The sequence below is a fragment of the Lethenteron reissneri genome, unplaced genomic scaffold (genome assembly GCF_015708825.2).
Source record: "Lethenteron reissneri isolate LAM-NWPU_2019-01 unplaced genomic scaffold, ASM1570882v1 scaffold_615, whole genome shotgun sequence".
NCBI lineage: Eukaryota > Metazoa > Chordata > Hyperoartia > Petromyzontiformes > Petromyzontidae > Lethenteron > Lethenteron reissneri.
In genome coordinates, this window is record NW_026892137.1 from 2,205 (window position 1) to 22,955 (window position 20,751).

The 20,751-nt window shown below is 58.3% G+C and overlaps 1 protein-coding gene across 1 annotated transcript; it reads right to left on the reverse strand.

Annotated features, from left to right (window-relative positions):
* Positions 1 to 425: 425 nt before the first annotated feature.
* Positions 426 to 20,468, reverse strand: LOC133339967 (cadherin-2-like; the record flags this gene model as incomplete). The annotated part of the gene is given in 11 exon segments (XM_061548072.1): positions 426 to 526; positions 1,500 to 1,721; positions 2,069 to 2,296; positions 5,367 to 5,509; positions 15,864 to 16,001; positions 16,437 to 16,489; positions 16,491 to 16,553; positions 18,405 to 18,626; positions 19,231 to 19,368; positions 20,288 to 20,359; positions 20,392 to 20,468. Coding segments are annotated over 11 exon segments (1,457 nt in total), but the record flags the coding sequence as incomplete, so codon positions are not given.
* Between the last annotated feature and the right edge of the window lie 283 nt (positions 20,469 to 20,751).

The following is a 20,751-nucleotide window of genomic DNA, read 5'->3' on the forward strand; positions in this document are numbered from 1 at the left end:
GGTGGTGATGGTGGTGGTGATGGTGGTGGTGATGGTGGTGATGGTGGTGATGGTGGTGGTGGTACTAACCTTGCTGATGAAGGCTGCAATGGTTCTCTCAGGGGGAGTGATCCGGGACAATCGCCGCACGACGGTGACAATGACGGTGACAATGACGGTGGTGGCGGTGGTGGCGGTGGTGGCGGTGGTGGCGGTGGTGACGGTGGTGACGGTGGTGACGGTGGTGACGCTGTTTCCAGGAGCAGCAACGTCGGATCGTAGTCCTGCAGTGCAGACACCACGACCTCAACACGACCTCAACACGACCTCAACACGACCTCAACACGGCGGGGTCACCGTGGGGTCACCGTGAGTGGGGTTACCGTGGGGTCACCGTGGGTGGGGTTACCGTGGGGTCACCGTGGGGTCACTGTGGGTGGGGTTACCGTGAGGTCACCGTGCAGCTCCGCGAGGCTCCACCTCCCCGCTTTGTCTCCGTGGCGACGGCGCTTGAACGCCACCGCCAGGAGGAGGGAGCCGAGGAGGCCTGGGTGGAGGAGGGGCGGGGGTCACGGGGTCGGAGCGGGGGTCGTGGGTCAGGGTGAGGGGCAGGGGGCGGGGGTCACGGGGTCGGAGCGGGGGTCGTGGGTCAGGGTGAGGAGCGTGGGGCGGGGGTCACGGGGTCGGAGCGGGGTCATGGGTCAGGGTGAGGGGCGGGGGTCACGGGGTCGGAGCGGGGGTCGTGGGTCAGGGTGAGGAGTGGGGGGAGGGAGGAGGAGGAGAGGGAGGAGGGGTAGGTGAGTGTGTGAGTGAGTGAGTAAGTGAGTGAGTGAGTGTGTGAGTGAGTGAGTAAGTGAGTGAGTGTGTGAGTGTATAAGCGAGTAAGTGAGTGAGTGAGTGTGTGAGTGAGTGAGTGAGGAGTGAGTGTGTGAGTGAGTAAGTAAGTGAGTGTGTGAGTGAGTGACTGATAAAGTAAGTGAGTGACTGAGTGAGTGACTGAGTGAGTGAGTGTATAAGTGAGTGAGTGACTGACTGAGTGAGTGTGTGAGTGAGTGTGTGTGTGAGTGAGTGAGTAAGTGAGTGAGTGTGTGAGTGTATAAGCGAGTAAGTGAGTAAGTAAGTAAGTGAGTGTGTGAGTAAGTGACTGATAAAGTGAGTGACTGAGTGAGTGACTGAGTGAGTGAGTGGGTGAGTGAGTGAGTGAGTGTGTGAGTGAGTGAGTAAGTGAGTGAGTGAGTGTGTGAGTGAGTGAGTAAGTGAGTGAGTGTGTGAGTGAGTGCATAAGCGAGTAAGTGAGTGAGTGAGTAAGTAAGTGAGTGAGGAGTGAGTGAGTGTGTGAGTGAGTGTGTGAGTGAGTGAGAAGTGAGTGAGTGTGTTGAGTGTGTGAGTGAGTGAGTGAGTGTGTGAGTGTATAAGCGAGTAAGTGAGCGAGTAAGTAAGTGAGTAAGTGTGTAAGTGAGTGACTGAGTGAGTGAGTGTATAAGTGAGTAAGTGAGTGACTGACTGAGTGAGCAGCTGACCCAGTAAGATCACCAACACGACGATGGTCGCCACGGCGACGGCGCTGGCTCCGGCTCCGTCGCCGCGGCGACAGAGGCCGCGGTGGTCGCAGGCGGCGCAGACGGGCACCTGCAGGCGGCGCACGGCGCCCAGTGGCGGAGTCCCCGAGTCCCAGACGACGAGCTCCACCCAGTGGAGGCCCTCGGGCAGCGGAGACCTGGCCAGCAGCTGGGAGCTGTTGGCTGCCGTGGGGGGGGGGGGCGGTGGGGGGGAAGTAAACAACAACAACAAACAACAACAACGGGAACAACAACAATGTCAATGTAAATGATGATGACGACGTTGATGACGATGATGACGACAATGACGATGATGATGACGATGATGATGACGATGATGATGATGACGATGATGATGACGACGACGACGATGATGATGGTGACGATGATGACGGTGACGATGATGATGATGGTGATGATGATGACGGTGACGATGATGATGATGATGACGACGATGACGACAATGATGATGATGACGACGACGGCGAGCGCCATCTCCCGAGCGGCGTGTTCCCCCCCCCGCCACTCACCGTCCACCTGCCGCACCTTCCACTTGTCTCCCCCCACCCCGGGCGCCAGCTGGAAGCGGAAGGGGCGGCCGTTGGGGTCCTGGTCTTCGTCGGCGGCCATGACGGTGACGCCGCCGTGGGGGCAGGCGGCCGCCCCTGGGGGCCACACGGCGGCCGTGGGGGCGTTGTCGTTGACGTCGCTCAGCAACAGCCGCAGCGTGGAGGTGCCGCTAGCGCTGGCGGGGGAGCCTGCTCCACACACACACACGTGTACACACACACACGTATACACACACACACACGTACATACACACACGTACACACACACACGTACACATACACACGTACACACACACGTACACACACGTACACACACACGTACACACACACGTACACACACACGTACACACGCACACGTACACACGTACACGCACACACACGTACACGCACACACACACGTACACACACACACACACGTACACACACACACACACGTACACACACACACACACACGTGCACACACACACGTACACACACACGTACACACACACACGTGTACACACACACACACGTACACACACACACGTATACACACACACACATACACACACGTACACACACACACACGTACACACACACGTACACACACACGTACACACACACACGTGTACACACACACGTACACACGTACACGCACACACATGTACACGCACACACACACGTACACACACACACATACACACACGTACACACGTACACACACACATGTACACACACACACACGTACACACACACGTGTACACACACACGTGTACACACACACGTACACACACACACGTGTACACACACACACACGTACACACACACACGCACACACACACACGTACACACACACATACACACACACGTACACGCACACACACACACGTACACACACACACATACACACACACGTACACGCAGACACACACGTACACGCACACACACGTACACACACACACGTACACATGTACACACACGCACACACACACACGCACATACACACGTACACACACACGTACATACACACACGTACACACACACACGTGTACACACACACACGTACACACACGTACGTATACACACACGTATACACACACACGTACACACACACACGTACACACACGTACACACGTACACACACGTACACACACACATACGTACACACACACACGTACAAACACACACGTACACACACACACGCACGTACACACACGTACACGCAGACACATGCAGACACACGTACACGCAGACACACACGTACACACACACACGTACACACACACACGCACACACACAGAATGTAGTGAAGGTGGTTACTAGCGGCAGGGCCACGCAATGTCACGGAGCGGGTCCCTAGGGGGCGCAGTTCTGCTAGCAGCCCGCTTGGCTGGCAGGGCACCACGTGATAGGCGGCACGTGATTGGCCGAGCAAGGGGCGTGGCCCAGAGGTGACAGTTGGGACACGTGGTGCGTGGCCCCGCCCCCTTCTGGTAGCTTCCAGAAGGGGGTGGGGCCGAGGACGGAGCCCAGAGGTCGCAACCAGGTACCCCCCGATACTCGTACCCGACCCGATACCCAGCTACCCGTACCCAGGTACCCGTTTGCGACCCTGGTGCGGCCGGGTACGGGTACGGGTAGACCGTGAGTCACTGGTGAGTCACCGTTTGTCACTCATTTCCCAACGTCTTGTCTCTTCTCACAATTCAAGTTCCTAGAATCAACCCACCCGCGCCTGCAACATGGCTTCATCCCAGAGGTCGCAATCAGGTACCCGATACCCGTACCCTACCCGTACCCGGACGGGTACGGGTAGGGTACGGGTACGGGAAGGGTACGGGTAACAGGTACCTTTTTGTCACTCATTTCCCAACGTCTTGTCTCTTCTCACAATTCAAGTTCCTAGAATCAACCCACCCGCGCTTGCAACGTGGCTTCATCCCAGAGGTCGCAATCGGGTACCCGTTTGCGACCCTGGTGCGACCAGGTACGGGTACGGGGGGTACGGAATCAAAACCCGTTTGCGACCTCTGGCGGAGCCAGGCCGCGCGGGGCGGGGCGGGGTATAAAAGGGAGGTCGCGAGGCTGGTTCGGGGCCGTCTGCTGGGACGTGGTCCCCGTAGCGGCGCCCTCCCCCCGCGTCCTCGCTCCTGGTGAGCGGCGTGGCGGGTCGGGCAGCACGCCGGCCGTGCCGACACGCCCGCAGTGACCCCGTGTGTGAACAGAGTTGTCTACAAGTGTCGACTAAACGTGTGTGTGTGTGCGTGTGTGTGTGACGGTGTGAGTGGTGAGTGTGAGTGTGTGTGAGTGGTGAACGTGTGTGCGTGTGTCAGTGTGTGCCTCCTACTACCACTAGCATCTCAGAAGTGACTCTCTACACACGTACACACGCACAGCGACGGTGAGTGTGACGGTGAGTGGTGAATGTGAGTGTGTGTGAGTGTGACGGTGTGAGTGGTGAGCGTGTGTGTGTGTGCCTCCTACCGCCACTAGCGTCTCAGAAGTGACTCTCTACACACGTACACACGCACGGCGACGGTGACCGTGATGGTGACGGTGAGTGTGACGGTGAGTGTGACGGTGAGTGGTGAGTGGTGTGAGTGTGTGTGAGTGTGACTGTGTGAGTGGTGAGTGTGAGTGGTGAGGGTGAGTGTGAGTGTGACTGTGTGAGTGGTGAGTGTGAGTGGTGAGGGTGAGTGTGAGTGTGATGGTGTGAGTGGTGAGTGGTGTGAGTGTGTGTGAGTGTGTGTGAGTGGTGAGTGTGAGTGGTGAGGGTGAGTGTGACGGTGAGTGTGATGGTGTGAGTGTCACGGTGAGTGTGAGTGGTGAGTGTGTGTGAGTGTGACGGTGAGTGTGATGGTGTGAGTGTGACGGTGAGTGTGAGTGGTGAGTGTGTGTGAGTGGTGAGTGGTGAGGGTGAGTGGTGAGTGTGGGTGGTGAGCGTGAGTGGTGTGACGGTGTGAGTGGTGAGTGTGAGCGTGAGTGGTGAGCGGGGAGCGTGAGTGGTGAGTGGTGAGTGTGAGTGGTGTGACGGTGTGAGTGGTGAGGGTGAGTGTGAGTGGTGAGCGTGGCTACAGGCCCCCCCCCTAACCCCGCACCGTTGTCAGTGGCCAGGAAGGTGGCTGTGTAGACGCTGTCCCGCACCATAGTGTAGTGTATAGTGTAGTGTATAGTAGTATATAGTATAGTGTATAGTGTAGTGTATAGTGTAGTGTATAGTAGTGTAGTGTAGTGTATAGTGTAGTGTATAGTAGTGTATAGTGTAGTGTAACCCCGCACCGTTGTCAGTGGCCAGGAAGGTGGCTGTGTAGACGCTGTCCCGCACCAGGGGCGACTCACGGTCGATCTCCGCCGCGGTGCTCACCACGCCGCTCACCGCGTCCACCTCCAGCCAGTCACCCGGCACACGCAGCTTGCCGTAGCTGCCGCACAGACAAAGACGCCCCGGGTAGCCTCGGCGGACCGTCGCGGCAAGTGGCGTTAGCGGCGAGCGGGCCAACGCTGGTACACAGACGAAGATTCCCCCCACAGCGTAGCCTTCGCAGGCTGCAGGGGCAAGTGCCGTTAGTGAGTAGCAGCAGCGGCGCCTGTGGAGGCTACCGGCGCTGTGGCCACACACGAGGGGTGGGTGGCTACCAGCATAGTAGTGTATAGTGTAGTGTATAGTAGTGTAGTGTATAGTAGTGTAGTGTATAGTAGTGTACTGTATAGTAGTGAAGTACCGGTGAGGACGCTTGACACCGAGGTTGAGGCACACGTGTATTTATTTTACAAGTCGTCACGACAGGACAGCACTAGAGGGGGTATCGGCCCCCTCACCCGTATAACTGGGGATACACCGCTAGCTATCCCTGACCTACCCCCAAGTCCTCCACTAACGGGCTAGGGGAGGCTGTCTGGCCCGACACTGGTGAGTCGGGCTACGGTACCCGGAATCCCAGAGTGCTGACTCTGGTTCACGGGACCACGCCGCTGGCTCGGTCCTGCGCGGCCCTGACAAGGGCGGCGTCTCAGGGGAGTCCAGGGCTCTAGCTACCCGGGTCTTCAATCTTCCCTCCTCTGTTCTAATACTGAGCCCCGAGCTCTCTCTGTCATCCCCTTTTATACCCCCTCCAGGATCACAACCCCGGGCAGCCCTACCCCCAGGCTGCCCGATGCGGACGTCGTTGCGGGCACCCCCCCCCGTTTACTCCCGGAGCTCCGCCCACTGTGTTTGTTCGCCGTTTGATCCTATGTACAAACAGCCCCTCCATAACAGCCCTACAGTAGTGTAGTGTATAGTAGTGTATAGTGTAGTGTATAGTGTAGTGTATAGTAGTGTATAGTGTAGTGTATAGTGTAGTGTATTGTGTAGTGTATAGTGTAGTGTATAGTGTAGTGTATAGTAGTGTATAGTGTAGTGTATAGTGTAGTGTATAGTGTAGTGTATTGTGTAGTGTAGTAGTGTATAGTGTTGTGTATAGTGTAGTGTATAGTGTAGTGTATAGTGTAGTGTATAGTGTAGTGTATAGTGTAGCGCCATGAACAAACTGTGGTAACTCACCTGCAGTAGCAGACGTACGTCAGCAGGGGGTGGTTGTGGGCCGCTTGGATTCCCCAGACCCCATGAGGGGGGGGGGGGGCTGGGGGGGGGAATATTCTAGGATCCCGAGAAGTCTCCGGAAGGGAGGAGTGGCCAGGGGGGGAGACACCCTGGAGGGTGAATAAACGCCGGACCCCTCAACGGGGTCGGCAGTCGTCGCCAAGCCGAAGACCGGGCTTAGAGTAGGAGCCTGGGTAGACCCCCAGACCTGCCGTCGTTCTAAGGGCTGAGTGTGTCAGTGGTAGGAGCCTGGGTAGACCCCCAGACCTGCCGTCCTTCTAGGGAAGTGGGACAGCGGTAGGAGCCTGGGTAGACCCCCAGACCTGCCATCCTTCTAAGCGCTGAGTGGGTCAGCGGTAGGAGCCTGGGTAGACCCCCAGACCTGCCGCCCTTCTAGGGACTGAGTGTGTCAGCGGTAGGAGCCTGGGTAGACCCCCAGACCTGCCGTCCTTCTAGGGACTGAGTGGGACAGCGGTAGGAGCCTGGGTAGACCCCCAGACCTGCCATCCTTCTAAGCGCTGAGTGTGTCAGCGGTAGGAGCCTGGGTAGACCCCCAGACCTGCCGCCCTTCTAAGCGCTGAGTGGGTCAGCGGTAGGAGCCTGGGTAGACCCCCAGACCTGCCATCCTTCTAAGCGCTGAGTGTGTCAGCGATAGGAGCCTGTGTAGACCCCCAGACCTTCCGTCGTTCTAAGCGCTGAGTGGGACAGCGGTAGGAGCCTGGGTAGACCCCCAGACCTGACGCCCTTCTAAGCACTGAGTGGGACAGCGGTAGGAGCCTGGGTAGACCCCAGACCTGCCACCCTTTTAAGGGCTGAGTGTGTCAGCGGTAGGAGCCTGGGTAGACCCCCAGACCTGCCGCCGTTCTAAGCGCTGAGTGTGTCAGCGGTAGGAGCCTGGGTAGACCCCCAGACCTGCCATCCTTCTAAGCGCTGAGTGTGTCAGCAGTAGGAGCCTGGGTAGACCCCCAGACCTGCCGTCGTTCTAAGTGCTGAGTGTGTCAGCGGTAGGAGCCTGGGTAGACCCCCAGACCTGCCGTCGTTCTAAGCGCTGAGTGTTTCAGCGATAGAAGCCTGGGTAGACCCCCAGACCTGCCGCCCTTCTAAGGACTGAGTAGGACAGCAGTAGGAGCCTGGGTAGACCCCCAGACCTGCCGTCCTTCTAGGGACTGAGTGGGAGAGCGGTAGGAGCCTGGGTAGACCCCCAGACCTGCCGTCCTTCTAAGCGCTGAGTGTGTCACCAGTAGGAGCCTGGGTAGACCCCCAGACCTGCTGTCCTTCTAAGGGCTGAGTGTGTCAGCAGTAGGAGCCTGGGTAGACCCCCAGACCTGCCGCCCTTCTAAGCGCTGAGTGGGACAGCGGTAGGAGCCTGGGTAGACCCCCAGACCTGCCGCCCTTCTAAGCGCTGAGTGGGACAGCGATAAGAGCCTGCGTAGACCCCCAGACCTGCCGTCCTTTTAAGGGCTGAGTGGGACAGCGGTAGGAGCCTGCGTAGACCCCCAGACCTGCCGTCCTTTTAAGGGTTGAGTGGGACAGCGGTAGGAGCCTGGGTAGACCCCCAGACCTGCCGTCCTTCTAAGAACTGAGTGGGAGAGCGGTCAGACACTGGGTAGACCCCCAGACCTGCCGTCCTTCTAAGGGCTGAGTGGGACAGCGGTAGGAGCCTGGGTAGACTCCCAGACCTGCCGTCCTTCTAAGGGCTGAGTGGGAGAGCGGTAGGAGCCTGGGTAGACTCCCAGACCTGCCGTCCTTCTAAGGACTGAGTGGGACAGCGGTAGGAGCCTCGGTAGACCCCCAGACCTGCTGCCCTTCTAAGTGCTGAGTGTGTCAGTGGTAGGAGCCTGGGTAGACCCCCAGACCTGCCGTCCTTCTAAGGACTGAGTGGGAGAGCGGTCAGACACTGGGTAGACCCCCAGACCTGCCGCCCTTCTAGGGACTGAGGGGGAGAGCGGTAGGAGCCTGGGTAGACCCCCAGACCTGCCGCCCTTCTAAGGACTGAGTGGGAGAGCGGTCAGACACTGGGTAGACCCCCAGACCTGCCGCCGTTCTAACGGCCGGCACTGAGTGGGTCAGTAGCCGGCACCCGAGCGCCGTGGCTGGGCCGGGTCAGGACAGCCTCCCCCCCCCCCCCCCCCCCCCCCCCCCGCCGGGGCCTCTAGCCGGAGGGCGGAGAGCCGTCCCGGCGTCAGGAGGAGGCTCGATAGCCCAGGGGCCGTACCTCCCCAAGCAGTGGGTGACAGGGGCCGTTAGCCCCTTTGGCGTTAGCGACCTTGTGTTGAGTCATTGTTCAATGCAAGTGTCGCCTCAAGTAGCGGCTCTCCCTCGCCGCTGGGCTCACGGCACTAATACGGCACTCGGCGGTCGTGTGTCGGACAGCAAATCCACGACATCTCCTGCCCGAGTGCCGTGACGTCTCAGCAGCGATCACGGCGACGGCAAGCGGCTTCACCAGGCGACAGACACATTGGCGGAGAAGTCGTCCTCCTGTTTGGGGTTGCTGCGGTTGTTGGGGTTGTTGTGGTTGTTGGGGTTGTTGTGGTTGTTGTTGTGGTTGTTGTTTTGATTGTTGTGGTTGCTGTGGTTGTTGTTTTGGTTGTTGTGGTTGTTGTTGTGGTTGTGTAGTAGCGTTCACGACTCTTGGACGCCGGAGTTGGAGGCACACGGGTTTATTTAACACAGCACGTTCGTGGCATACAACACTAGAGGGGGTATCGGCCCCCTCACCCGACTATCTGAGGATACACGTCCTAGCTACTCCTAGCCTGCCTCCTAGTCCTCCACTAACGGGCTAGGGGAGGCTAGCTGGCCCGACACTGGTAAGTCGGGCCCGGTACCCGGAGTCCCAGACCAGCTCTTACAAGAGCACTGGCTCTGGCTCTCGGGACCACGCCGCTGGCTCGGTCCTGTTAGGCCCTGATAAGGACGGCGAACCAGGGGAGTCCAGGGCTCTATCTAAGACGTCTTCAGTCTTCACTGGTTAGCTTAACATTCTCCCCCTTAGCCCTCCGACACATCCCCTTTTATACCCAACCCCCTCGCTGAGGGGTGGGGCCCCAGGGGATCATAACTCCGAGTCAGCCCCCCAGGGTGCCTGACGCGGACGTCGTAGAGAGCACCTTCCCGTGCACTCATGTAGCCCCGCCCACTGTGTTTGTTTGCCATAAGCTCCCATGCATAACGGGCTCTCTCTAACACCCCTACATCACCCCCCCCCCCCCCCCCGCATAGCTTGCAGCCGTCCCGGCTGCCAAACGCACCCCCAGACCGTGCGTGTGCCTCACAATTTTTCAACAATAACAAGAACAACAACAAGAACAACAACAAGAACAACAGCAAGAAGAGAAATAACCCGACGCACCCCCCCCGAATAAATACGAATTCCGTAAAAGCAGCCTATATACAATTTGCAGGGAACCCACCACACACACACACATAGTGAACACATTATATGTACATCCAATGAGCAGGGAACACACCACTCACACAACACACAATGAACACAATATATGTACATATCTTCCGGCCTCACAATAGTCTAAATATTTTTGCACGCGTCCTTGCAGCGGGCCCATCACACGGGGTAACCCCGGGTGGCGGACCGTCGGGTGGTAACTGTCCGTCTCGGAGTGAGTCCTCATCCGATGCCGCGTGACCCTTGGCATCCCCAGGAGGGGTGATCGGGCGCGAGCCCGTCACTCTTGATGCACCTGGAGGTGGCACAGCCGGCAAGACATTAGGCGAGCACAACGGAGAATTTTGCATGGCAGCATCCCGTGCCTCTGTTAATTTTGCCAGATTAAATTTAACATGGTCAGCCAATTTTGTTTTACCCTGCAGCGCGGGGATCTGCAGCTGGGCCCGAACAGGTGGGTCAGGTTCGCGGCCGTACATGAGGAAGAAGGGGGGAAATCCCGTAGCTGCATGGGGGGCCATTCGGTATGCTGCCAAGACCCCTTGAATTTGCAGGTCCCAATCGGTCTGTGAGTCCGAAACCTGCTGTGACAACATCGACGTGATGGTTCGATGCAGACGCTCGACCATCCCGTCAGTTTGCGGGTGATACGGGGAGGTACAAATTTTCTTCGTGCCCAGGAGCTCACAGACTTGTTGGAGTAGTTTGCCAGAAAAATTTTTGCCCTGGTCGGTCAGCAGCCGCTCCGGAGCACCTTTGTCCAGGACGTATCCCTGGACAAAGGCCTCCACAATGGCTGCTGCCGACTGGTTGGCAAGGGGCCAGGCCATAGGCCAGCGCGTAAAATACTCCACACCGGTCAACAAATATCTATTGCCCCTGGGGGTGGCGGGGAATGGGCCCAAAATATCCAGCGCGACAAGCTCGTTTACTCTGGACACTTTGATCGATTGCAAAGGTGGGTTAGACTCCCGTGCTGGCGGTTTCCGTTGCGCACATCGAGGGCATGACCCCAACAAATCGCCGACATCCCTCGTCATGCCTGGCCAAAAAAAATCAAGTTGGAGCAAGGCGAGGGTCTTTTGGGTCCCCAGGTGGAGGAGGCGCTCATGAGCGGCCCACACCACCTTGCCCCGCAACCCAGAAGGGACCACCAGCCGGTGTCGATGGGATCTCCTGTCCCAATGCATCAGCAGGCCTTGGACCATTTCCCATGAGTCGGCATCACCCCTCCCCCGCCCAGCACCGCCGACGCGACGACGCAACGCGAGGAGGGAGGTATCCTCCATCTGGAGGCGCCCCCATTCAGTGACGGGCAACCCCAACAGGGAATCTCTTCCCTGTTGTGCTATCGAATTTGTAAGCAATGTTGCGTCGTCGGCGGCCGCCAAGACCGGAACAGATATGTCCCCCGGAGGCCTGCAACGTCCCGACCCCAGGAGGCATGCACATTCGGAGGTGGTTGGCATGCGCGACAGGGCGTCCGCATTGGTATGGCGAACGCCCTTACGGTAGGTGGTTTCAAAATCAAAGTCCTGGAGAATCTCCAACCATCGAGACAATTGTCCCGATGGTTGTTGAACTCGCAGGGCGTACTGTAGCGCCGCATGATCTGTGCGGACGGTGAAATGCCGACCGTACAGATATGGGCGATACTGTTGGATGAAGTAGACAATTGCCAACAGTTCCCGACGGGTGACACAATATCTTTGCTCCGCTGGAGACAACACCCGACTACCGTACGCGACCACCCGTTCCACGCCGTCAACCACCTGGGAAAGCACGCCCCCAATACCCGTATTGCTCGCATCGGTGTCGAGCAAAAAGGGTTTTGAAAAATCGGGGTAAACCAAGGGAGGAGCTTTAACCAGAGCGTCCCGAAGGGAGCGGAAAGCAGCCTCCTCCTCCTGTCCCCAATGGAACCGAACCCCTTTGGACGTCAACGTGTGTAGGGGTTTCGCAATTGTCGCAAAATCCGCGACAAACCGTCGGTAATATGACGCAAATCCAATGAAACTCCTGACCTCTCCCACCGAGGTGGGAGTCGGCCAGGAGCTGACACACTGCGTTTTGGCGGGATCGGTAGCAATACCTGAGCGCCCCACGATGTGTCCCAAATAACGCACAGATTCGCGTAACAGATGACATTTTTGGGGTTTAAATTTCAAATTAGCAGCCCGCATTTTGAGAAAAACCACCCGCAACCTCTGGAGATGTTCGTCAAATGTTTTACTAAAGATGATAACGTCATCCAAATAAATCAAGCACGAGTCCCATTGCAATCCAGCCAAAACCAATTCCATCAATCGCTGGAAAGTTGCCAGCGCTGAGTGGAGTCCCATCGGCAACCGGTTGAATTGGAACAGGCCGTGCGGTGTACGGAATGCAGTTTTAGGCTTTGAATCATCGTCCAGAGGAAGCTGCCAGAATCCCGAAAGTAAATCCAACGTGGAGAAGAATCGCGCTCCCGCCAAGGCGTCAAGCGATTCGTCCATCCGTGGGAGCGGGTATGCGTCGGCAACCGAAATTTTGTTAAGGCGACGAAAATCGACGCAAAACCGCAACGAACCGTCCTGTTTCTTAACTAGGACGATCGGCGCTCCCCAAGGGCTGGTGGAAGGAGAAATGATGTCGGCGGCTAACATGTCATCCACAGCCGATTTGACATGGTCCTTTTCGGCGGGACTTAACCGAAAAGGATTCTGGCGTATTGGCGCGCTGTCACCTGTATCAATATGGTGACGCAGCAGATGAGTGCAGCCCAAATCGTATTTGTTCCGACTGAAAACGTCAGAAAATTCACACAGTAGTGTTTTAAGTTGTTGACGCTCTAAATTTGACAGGTCCGTCGATCCCGCACAAAGCGCCTCGAGCCACCCTTCATCGCTGTCCGAATGTGGTCGCGGCGTAGGGACAGCGCTTGCGTGGTTCGCGACGGGTTCCTCACAGGGCACCGGCGTTGCGTGAGCAAGCACGGTCCCCTGTGGGACCACCACCGTCTGCGACCCCACATTGAGGACCGCGATGAAGGGATCCCCGTCCCCTCTAACGATGGTCTGTGCCAGAACTAAATGAGGTCCGCTAACCCCGGCCCTAGACGGCCCCAGCAGAACCCCCTAGGCCCCAATGCCCTTAGCGAAGGGCCGCCGAAGTTTTAGAGGTATCAACATTTGTGCCCCCGGCGGTACGCGCACCGTTCTATCTACGAACGCCGGCACCATCGCGAACGCCGTCCGACTCGCAACGGGGGACGGCAGAAACGCCATGCGTCGGCCCGACGGGAGCTCAATGCAGCCCTGGTCGATTAATATCCTAATCGGCATTTTGGCCAGGAAGTCCGTCCCCAGCAGGCACGGAACCGCCAGCGAGGAGGAGACAAAAATCGGCCCAGACAATTTAATATCACCGATACAAATTTGCGCTCGAATTTGTCCAATGATGCCAAGTGAGCCCCCGTTAGCAGCATAGAATGGCACGTTAACGGGCATCAAAGGACGGCTCTGGACAGGGAGAATATTGTAAATTAATTCCGAAATGATGGTCGCCGATGCTCCCGTATCGACCAGGATGCGCACCTCAACCCCGTCAATGTGCCCCACAACGGCTGACGACCCCGACGATGTGGCTACAACGCGATGGGCCAACACGGACTACTGGCTGGGTTCGATATGAGTCCCCACAGTGGTGCGTGTTGGTGCGATGGTGTGCAAAGTCGGCCCCCCCGTTCGCTACGGTGTGCGAGTGTGTGACGGGTGTGTGCGTGGCCCAAACATGAGGGGTGCCGCGACTCGCCGGGTTATGATGATGGAGCTTGAGAAGAGGGCCGGCGTTCCGTCGAGGTGTCGTCCCGCGCTGCCGAGGAGAGCGGCACCCCGAGGCGACATGGCCCCGGATACCGCAGTTGTAACAGCGCGGGAGCGCTGGCGATGACGATGGACGGTCGAGGTGGCTCGATCCGTCCCGGTCCGCCCGTGCTCCCGCTCCCTGCTGCCGTTGACGGTCGATGGCGCAGATCTCTTCCGCCGGGAGGGTGACTGCAGCCACGGCACGCCCGCTCGCCGCCTTGCTTGCCTTCCGTCGTTGCGAGAGCAGGTTTGCGTGGAGGAGTCGTGCAGCTTGGAGGGAACACATTTCTGCGTCGTCCTGTGCCACGATGACGATATCTAAGTCGTCTGCCAGCAGGAGTATCTTCTCCGTAACCATAGCGTCGACGCCTTCGTTGTCCATCCGTGGGAAGGCCGCCTTTGCCAGTGCCAGGAGACTTGTGCGGTATGCCAAGGGCGACTCCTTTGCCCCCCGCTGGCGATCGTAAAAGAGTTGCCTACAGTCCAACGGTGGCCCGTAGACTGCAGCCAGCAGATGCAGTGCCGTCTGCAGTGTGGAGCGCTTCTCCTTTGGCACCGATGTTAGGGTGGCGAGAGCGTCGCCGTCGAGCAGTGCCGGCAGCGCGCGGAGAGCCTCGTCATCCGTCCACCGCGCCATTTCCTGGTGAGCGAGGAAGCGCCGCTGGAAGCCGCCCCAGTCGCCGTCCTCGCCCACAAACTCTTTGAGTGGAGGTAGCCGCTGATGTAACGCAGCAGCCGCGGTGGAAGGTCGCTCTCCCTCGTCCCCCTCACCCGGCTCTGCTTCGGCGCGAACGACCGATGGCATCGCCGGTCGCACCCGTGGTGACGCTCCGTCCGTTGGAGATGACGTGGCAGCTACTGTACGGCCGCCGTTGGACGCGAGGCTCAGGCCAGCCACACCCTCAGCAGCAGCTGCGGCGATGGCGGGAATTTCAAAGTGGTGCTCCGTCGAAATGGCGGGAAGGCGCTGTGGTCGTCGGCTGTCGTCGCCCCGTAGCGGTCCAGCAGCCCCCAGCTGTGTGATGTGGTCCAGCATGGTGGCAGCGGCGTACAGCAGCTCCGCCAGCTTCGCGTGCGCCTGCCTCAGCCCCTCTGTCGACGGCTCCCCATCCTCCGGCTGCTGCGGTGTGGATGCATCCGGCCCCGGCTGCTCGATGCCATCTTCAGCCGTCTCGGGCTCCCCGACTGCAGCGGCGTCCTCCGCCTCTGGTACCCTGACTCGAGTCGTCCGGCGCGTGTCCATGTTCGTAGTTGTTTCACTTCCGACACCAGATGTAGTAGCGTTCACGACTCTTGGACGCCGGAGTTGGAGGCACACGGGTTTATTTAACACAGCACGTTCGTGGCATACAACACTAGAGGGGGTATCGGCCCCTTCACCCGACTATCTGAGGATACACGTCCTAGCTACTCCTAGCCTGCCTCCTAGTCCTCCACTAACGGGCTAGGGGAGGCTAGCTGGCCCGACACTGGTAAGTCGGGCCCGGTACCCGGAGTCCCAGACCAGCTCTTACAAGAGCACCGGCTCTGGCTCTCGGGACCACGCCGCTGGCTCGGTCCTGTTCGGCCCTGATAAGGACGGCGAACCAGGGGAGTCCAGGGCTCTATCTAAGACGTCTTCAGTCTTCACTGGTTAGCTTAACATTCTCCCCCTTAGCCCTCCGACACATCCCCTTTTATACCCAACCCCCTCGCTGAGGGGTGGGGCCCCAGGGGATCATAACTCCGAGTCAGCCCCCCAGGGTGCCTGACGCGGACGTCGTAGAGAGCACCTTCCCATGCACTCATGTAGCCCCGCCCACTGTGTTTGTTTGCCATAAGCTCCCATGCATAACGGGCTCTCTCTAACACCCCTACAGTTGTTTGATTGTTGCGGTTGTTGTTGCGGTTGTTGTTGTGGTTGTTATCCGCTTGGCGGGGCGGGGGGTGTGTGTGCTCACCGCAGGCTCTGCTTCTGTGCGGAGTCCGGGTCCCGTGCCACCAGCGTGGTGACGACGCTGCCCAGAGCGACGCCCTCGGACAGCCGCACCTGCTGCAGCCGCGGCTCAAACAGCGGAGCCTCGTTCTCATCCTCAACACTCACCTGGCGCCGCGGAGAGACACGGGGAGAGACACGTGGGGAGAGACACGGGGAGAGACACGTGGGGAGAGACACGGGGAGAGACACACGTGGAGAGACACACGGTGAGAGACACGTGGGGAGAGACACGGGGAGAGACACGCGGGGAGAGACACGGGGAGAGACACGGGGAGAGACACGTGGGGAGAGACACGGGGAGAGCACGTGGGGAGAGACACGGGGAGAGATGCGGGGAGAGACGCGGGGGTGGCGGCTTTTCCGCGGGAATCTTTGTTCGTGGCGGGAGAATCCGAGCAGCTGTGAAGCTTTTGGGGGGCCGTGGGGGGGGGGGGCGTGGGGGGGGGCCGTGGGGGGGCCATGGGGGGGCCGTGGGGGGGGGGCCGTGGGGGGCCGTGGGGGGGGGGCCGTGGGGGGGGGGGTGCGTGGGGGTGACTCACCGTGAACGGTGGCGGTACTCTGGGGAGGGGTCCACGCGGATTTCACCGAGCGGCTCCTCGTTGTCCACGACGACGATGAGTTTGTACGACGACGCCATCTCAAAGTCTAAGGGCTGCGGCATACACACACGTACACACACGTACACACGTACACACACGTATACACACGTACACACACGTATACACACGTACACACGTACACACACGTACACACACACGTACACACGTACACACATACACACACACACACACGTACACACACACACACGTACACACACACACACACGTACACACACCAACACAGACACACACAGACACACACACAGACACACACACGTACACACACACACACGTACACACACACACACACGTACACACACCAACACAGACACACACAGACACACACACAGACACACACACGTACACACACACACGCACACACACACACACACGTACACACACACACGTACACACGTACACGCACACACACACACGCACACACATGCACACACGTACACACACACACGCACACACGTACATACACACGTATACACACGTACACACACACACACACGTACACACAGGTACACACGTACACACACGTACACGTACACACGTACACACACACACGTACACACACACGTACACACACACGTACACACACGTACACACAAACACACGTACACACACGTACACACACGTACACACGTACACACACACACACGTACACACAGACACACACACACGTATACACACGTACACACACACGTACAAACACGTACACACACGTACACACGTACACACACACGTACACAGACACACACGTACACACACGTACACACGTACACGTACACACACACGTACACACACACACACACGTATACACACACGTACACACACACACACACGTATACACACACGTACACACACACGTACACAGACACGTACACACACGCACACGCACACACACGTACACACACGTACACGTACACACACACATACAGACACACACGTACCAACACACACACACACACACGTACACACACACGTACACACACACACGTACACACACGCACACACACACACGTACACACGTACATACACACGTACACACACACGCACACACGCACACACACACGTACACGCACACACGTACACACACACACACGTACACACACACACACGTAAACACGTACACACACACGTACACACATACACGCGTACACACAAACACGTACACACACGCGCACACACGCGCGCACACACACGGACACACACACGGACACACGAACATACAAAGACAAAGATCCCCGTATAGTTTAGCAGACTGTAGGGGCAAGGCCGGCGCTGTGGCACACGAGGGGGTGGGAAGCCAGCAGCACGCCCGGCCGCCTTTGTCTCCCCAGTGCTGGCGACGTTCTGACCCCGTGACCCCCCCCACCCCCCCACCCCCCACTGGACGTCTGTGCAAAAAATACCTCCTCCTCCCTCTACTCCCCCCTCCCCTCCCTCCCTTTCCTCACTCCAACCCCTCCTTCCACCCCCCCCTCCCTCCCCTCCCTCCCTCCTTTCACCCCCTCCCTCCCCTCTCCTCCCCTCCTCCCCTCCCTCCCCTCCATCCTCCCCCCTCCCCTACCTCCCTTTCCTCACTCCAACCCCTCCTTCCACCCCCCCCTCCCTCCCCTCCCTCCCTCCCCTCCCCCCTCCCCCCCCTCCCCCCCTCCCTCCCCTCCCCCCCTCCCCCCCTCCCTCCCTCCCCTCTCCTCCCCTCCTCCCCTCCCTCCTCCCCCCTCCCCTACCTCCCTTTCCTCACTCCAACCCCTCCTTCCACCCCCCCCTCCCTCCCTCCCCTCCCTCCCTCCCCTCCCCCCCTCCCCCCCCTCCCTCCCTCCCCTCTCCTCCCCTCCTCCCCTCCCTCCCCCCCTCCCCTCCCTCCCCTCCCTCCCCTCCCTCCCAAGCGTTACCTTGACAACGACGATCCTGCCATCGTTGGTAGCGGGGTCGGTCTCCACGGCGAACAGGTCCTGGGGGTCTCCCGCCCCCCACGCCGCCCCCCCCGCCCCCCCCCCGCGGAGTGAGTAGCGGACTCGCCACGCCGCCGTGCCGACCTCGTCCGCGTCGATCACCGAGAGAAGCGCCATCGTCACCGGCACCCCCACGGCGTTCTCACGCACCGTGCCCGTCCACTGGGGCGGTGGCGGCGGTGGTGACGAGGGAGGGGGGCGGGGGGCGGGACATCGTTGTTGTTGTTGTATACAGACTATGTGCAGTGTTGAGTCTATGGGCAGTGTGAGTCTATGGGGCAGTGTTGAGTCTATGGTGCAGTGTTGAGTCTATGGTGCAGTGTTGATTCTATGGGGCAGTGTTGAGTCTATGGTGCAGTGTTGAGTCTATGGTGCAGTGTTGAGTCTATGGGGCAGTGTTGAGTCTATGGTGCAGTGTTGAGTCTATGGTGCAGTGCTGAGTCTATGGGGCAGTGTTGAGTCTATGGGGCAGTGTTGAGTCTATGGTGCAGTGTTGAGTCTATGGTGCAGTGTTGAGTCTATGGTGCAGTGTTGAGTCTATGGTGCAGTGTTGAGTCTATGGTGCAGTGTTGAGTCTATGGTGCAGTGTTGAGTCTATGGTGCAGTGCTGAGTCTATGCGGCAGTGTTGAGTCTATGGGGCAGTGTTGAGTCTATGGGGCAGTGTTGAGTCTATGGTGCAGTGTTGAGTCTATGGTGCAGTGTTGAGGTTGGGTGGCGGTGTGCGTGTGGGTGGTGTGTGGTGGTGGTGGTGGCGGCGTGCCGTACGGTTCTGCTCGTGAACTCGGGGGCGTGGTCATTGATGTCGGTGATGGTGATGATGGCGGTGGCCGTGGTTGAGAGACTGATTCTGGCGTCTCCCTCCATGTCCGAAGCCATCACCACCAGCGAGAAGCGCGCCACTCTCTACACACAGCGGCACACACACACACAGACACACGCACAGACACACACACAGACACACACAGACACACACACAGACACACGCACAGACACACAACACACACATAGACATACAACACACAGAGACACACACAGACACACATAGACACCAATAGAGACATCAACACAGACACACATAGACACACAGACACACACACAGACACACACACATCAACACAGACACACACACACACAGACACACACACAGACACACATAGACACCAATAGAGACATCAACACAGACACACATAGACACACAGACACACACACAGACACACACACAGACACACACACACAGACACACACACACAGACACACAGAGAGACACACACACAGACACAAACACACACATCAACACAGACACACACACAGACACACACACAGACACACACACAGACACACACACACACAGACACACCAACACAGACACACACATCAACACAGACACACATAGACACACAGACACACACACACAGACACACCAACACAGACACTCACACACACAGACACACCAACACAGACACACAGACACAGACACACACAGACACAGACACACACAGACACAGACACACACAGACACACACACACACAGACACAGACACACACACAGACACACAGACACACACACAGACACACACACAGACACTCACACACACACAAACACACACTCACACACTCACTCACACACTCACACAAACACTCACACACTCACTCACACACTCACACAAACACACAGACACTCATTCACACACTCACACAGACACTCACTCACACTGACACTCACTCACAGAGACATTCACACACTCACACACACAGACACACACTCACACAGACACACACACACACACAGACACACACACAGACACACACACGTGACACCCACCTCTCGGTCCAGCCCGACCACAGTGCGGGTGGTGATGATGCCCGTGCGACGGTCGATGTGGAACAGGCTGTGCTGTGCGGTCCCCATGGGGGGGGACTGCCCACGATGTCGTAGCGGAGAGCTCCGTGGGGCGTCAAGGGGTCGTCCAGGTCACTCGCCTCCACCCTCATCACGAAGGTGCCTGACACGGCCACAGGGGGAGGTGGGAGAGGGAGGGGATGGAGTGAGTGAGTGTGTGTGTGATTGAGTGTGTGAGTGTGTGTATAAGGGAGTGAGTGAGTGTGTGTGTGATGGGGCAGTAGTGGAGAGAGTGGAGAGTTGCCCATACCTGGGCAGTGTGCTTATGACCGGCTCCAGTTTAACAGCAGAGGTCTCACTCCGAATCAGTCGAGCGGCAATATCTTTTCATCGGTTGCGTAACGCTGTGTGGAAGCTACCTTGTCTGTCGCTCCGCACGAAGCTTC